The sequence below is a fragment of the Cyprinodon variegatus genome, unplaced genomic scaffold (assembly GCF_000732505.1).
Source record: "Cyprinodon variegatus isolate N-32 unplaced genomic scaffold, C_variegatus-1.0 Scaffold370, whole genome shotgun sequence".
NCBI classification, from domain to species: Eukaryota; Metazoa; Chordata; class Actinopteri; order Cyprinodontiformes; family Cyprinodontidae; genus Cyprinodon; species Cyprinodon variegatus.
In genome coordinates, this window is record NW_015150823.1 from 346,034 (window position 1) to 348,035 (window position 2,002).

The window sequence follows — 2,002 nt, forward strand, 5'->3', positions numbered from 1 at the left end:
TCCATTTGTCAGTGGGTGAGAGGTGGGGTCACCCTGGACAGGTCTCCAGTTCATCGCAGGGCAACACAGAGACAAACAGGACAAACAACCACTCACACCTAGGGAGAATTTAGAGAAGCCAGTCATGTTTTTGGACTGTGAAAGGAAGCCGGAGTACCCAGAGAGTACCCACGCATGTTCAGGGAGAACATGCAAACCACATGCAAAAAGACCCCAGGCCGGGAATCAAACCCAGAATCTTCATGCTGCCAGAATTTGGTATAAATACATGGAACACAGGTGTGCTTTCTTTAGGAAAGAGGTCAGGAAGTGCTCTGTTCTGTACCGTGTTTATTGAACGACGTTGGAATTGAAGGAATAAAAATCTTCTTTCCCCAGAGTCGGCAGAAGATTCAAAGATAATCCTTTGAGTGTCTTCATTTTTATCCTAAAGATAAACTAGACAGAAGATAGACTACTAGTCTTCAACAATACTTACTTCTATGTCTCACACCACTAACGTAGCTAACAGGCATCTACCTGACTTTCCACATCAGTCGCTATCACATCTATTTCTGCCTCAGTTAGACTACAAGTTTTTATCGGTACGCATTTTTTTTCCTGACTTGTCTCTGGTAGGAGGAGGATGCTTTTTCCCTCCCTCCCTCCCTTGTCTTTCCTGCTTAGCTTCTGTGTCCTGTCTTATACCTGGCATATCATGAAATTCTGAAGATGTCAGGGGATTGTTTTGGCTGTTGTCAGGATACCCAGCATGTATGAGTGGATCTGCAGAGCTATCAACGTTCAGATTGAGATGTTAAGATAATAGAACCGTAAACTGGATACAATCATTTCACAGCTTTGCAGGTTGGCTGTGGTTCCTGGAAAGTTGCAGGACATTGACCCAGGGCTTCATGGACTTACTTTGCACACACTTATGCTCAGATTTGATTAACACACCTCTCATCCTTCTCAACCGTTCATCCTGCAAGATATCACGTTATCTGTGTTTACTAGGTGCTGGGTTTTTTTCAGTCTTAAACTGTATCCTGCTAAGGATAAAATATAAAATATGATTTCCCCCCCACACACAACCCCATTGACCTATTGTGATCCCTTTGGGGTTTTTTTAGCCTTGGGCACATGTGAATGATTTATGAAGGAAATATACTTCTTGTTTTACTTGTGCATGTTTGATAACCCTAAGATAATTTTATATGCGCCTTTCTCATGGGAATACAAACACTTTTAGTGTAGATCCCACCGAATATTTCATAAATGAGGCCCAAGGTCCTGAAGACCAGGATTGAAGGAACCTCCAATCCCACATCACATTTAAATAAAATTGATGCATTAAATATGTTACGGTTTTCTATAAACGATACTGTATACCAAAAGGTTTCTGTAAGGCATTCATGTCATAATTAGATTTACCTCAAGGTAGTCCTGCTTCACAGTCTCCCCTGTTTCCATGGTGTATTTACATGTGAGGTAATCCAGAGCCATGGTGGCAATCCCATGTGAGGCCAGTAAAGCTGCCCGGTACTCCACCAGCTGTATCCCACCGCCCCACAGGTCCAGGAGACCAGGAAAAGGTCCAGGTCCTTAAAACAAACCATAGCAATAAAAACGGCTCTTTCATTTCCACAGTTTTCTCTGTCAGAAAAATGTATGTCACCTGTAAATAAACTGTTGTCTAAGAAACACTTTCACACTAAGAAACACTTTAGTTTCCATCTTTTTGTCAAAGGCTTTGTTCTGGTTAATCACATTACAGATTCTAACAAGCTGGAACAATATATCTTCAATCATCTAATCTAATGGGATCTGGGGGTTTCCTCCATCTTTGATTAGTGGATTTCACAAAGTTCTCTGGAGTTCCTAAACCTCAAGGATGCCTGAGTGACCGTTTCCAGAGAGCTTGTTTTTCATTAGGTCATTAGTTGATGTGCTGATTTTTGTGAAATTTTGTTGGACAGCCAGTAATCAAGTTGGATCCCAAAGGAGTAAATCATGATAATCT

At 41.5% G+C, this 2,002-nt stretch overlaps 1 protein-coding gene across 1 annotated transcript in view; it reads right to left on the reverse strand.

The window, feature by feature from the left end:
* LOC107092184 (acyl-coenzyme A thioesterase 4-like) overlaps positions 1–2,002 on the reverse strand; it is a 26,084-nt gene that overhangs the window by 19,871 nt on the left and 4,211 nt on the right. The window contains exon 2 of the mRNA XM_015386507.1: positions 1,414–1,583. Within this exon, the coding sequence (XP_015241993.1) occupies positions 1,414–1,583 (170 nt within the window). The remainder of the gene's footprint in view (positions 1–1,413; positions 1,584–2,002) is intronic.